Source organism: Gekko japonicus, unplaced genomic scaffold, assembly GCF_001447785.1.
Source record: "Gekko japonicus isolate JY-2015 unplaced genomic scaffold, Gekko_japonicus_V1.1 scaffold5306, whole genome shotgun sequence".
Lineage (NCBI taxonomy): Eukaryota > Metazoa > Chordata > Lepidosauria > Squamata > Gekkonidae > Gekko > Gekko japonicus.
This window is the reverse complement of record NW_015161576.1, coordinates 7,668-8,811: the sequence shown is the minus strand read 5'-3', so window position 1 is coordinate 8,811 and position 1,144 is coordinate 7,668. Positions and strand designations below refer to the sequence as shown.

The following is a 1,144-nucleotide window of genomic DNA, read 5'->3' as shown; positions in this document are numbered from 1 at the left end:
CAGTTTGCTCATAACACTGAGATGCAACAGTCCCTAGCCTGGACCTGCAATTTCTCACAACAGCAATTTCAGTTTCTTCTGCCTTTTCCATAATGCTATTTGTGGGTGAGGGGGCAGAGCCCCGCCTGCTCTTGTGCCTTAAACAGCAGCTTCAGCTTCAGGAATCAGAAGGTGAGAAGCTATTAACTGCTGATATAAGTACCAGAGCAAAGTCCTGTAAAGACCTTAGCAGCCCTGTTTTTTACAGGCTTCTACCATTCCTGTTCCGTTTAGACTCCCCTAGCCCTCCTTCCTCTTGGGCCCCAGCCTTATCCAGAGAACCCAGGTCTCCTAGCTGCCAGGGTGGTTTTTTTACTCTCCTCAAAACCCATTTTTATTGTTCCTCCGATACATCCAAGACGTTTAACACACACAGCATTTAATAGCACCAGCTTTTATTATTTCAAAAATGCAATGCAAGGAGGGGGAAAAACATTTGCCCCTTAACATAAAAATCCCAGCAAAGACAATTCTCTCAGTCTATAATACGTCACGAAAGTGCAGGGTTGTTCCTTCCATCTTGCGCAGGTAATCGGCGTCAAACACCTCCCTTTGAGCCACTGTAAAATAATTCTTCCAGTCGCCAACTTCACCTAGGGGGGAGAATGCAGGAAAGGATGAGGAAAGAGCAGAGGGTTATGGGCAACTGCAAAATCCTAGCACTGTTGTTCCAGTTTCACTGCATTTTTAGTACCCTTCTGGATTCACCTTTCACGGAGGCAGGGTGGCTGTCCGGTGGAGACCCATGAAGCACTTCTCCATGTGCTCCTGCTTCACTTGCCTTTTCCTTTTGTCAGGGCTTTTTTTGTAGAAAAAGCCCAGCAGGAACTCATTAGCATAATAGGCCACACCTGACAGCAGAAATCTATTAGCATATTAGGCCACACCCCATGCCTTCCCTTTGGCTTGCCCAGGCACCCTGTGGATGTGGGGAGCTCGGGCAAGCCAGTCCTTGGACAGGCCGGGGAAGGCACGGGGAGGCATTTAAATGCCTCCCTGATCCTTCCAGGCCCCCCGGTCCACCCGACTTGGAGTCACCGGAGGGGGGGGTCACTCTCCAGGCCTTCCCCTCTGTAGTCACACAGACATAGATTTTGGCTGTCGT

The 1,144-nt window shown here is 49.4% G+C and overlaps 1 protein-coding gene across 1 annotated transcript in view; it reads right to left on the bottom strand.

Annotated features, from left to right (window-relative positions):
- Positions 1-468: 468 nt before the first annotated feature.
- LOC107125858 (sulfotransferase 1C1-like) overlaps positions 469-1,144 on the bottom strand; it is a gene marked incomplete at its 5' end in the record, with an annotated part of 7,649 nt that continues 6,973 nt past the window's right edge. The window contains one exon of the mRNA XM_015429320.1: positions 469-632. Within this exon, the coding sequence (XP_015284806.1) occupies positions 520-632 (113 nt within the window). The remainder of the gene's footprint in view (positions 633-1,144) is intronic.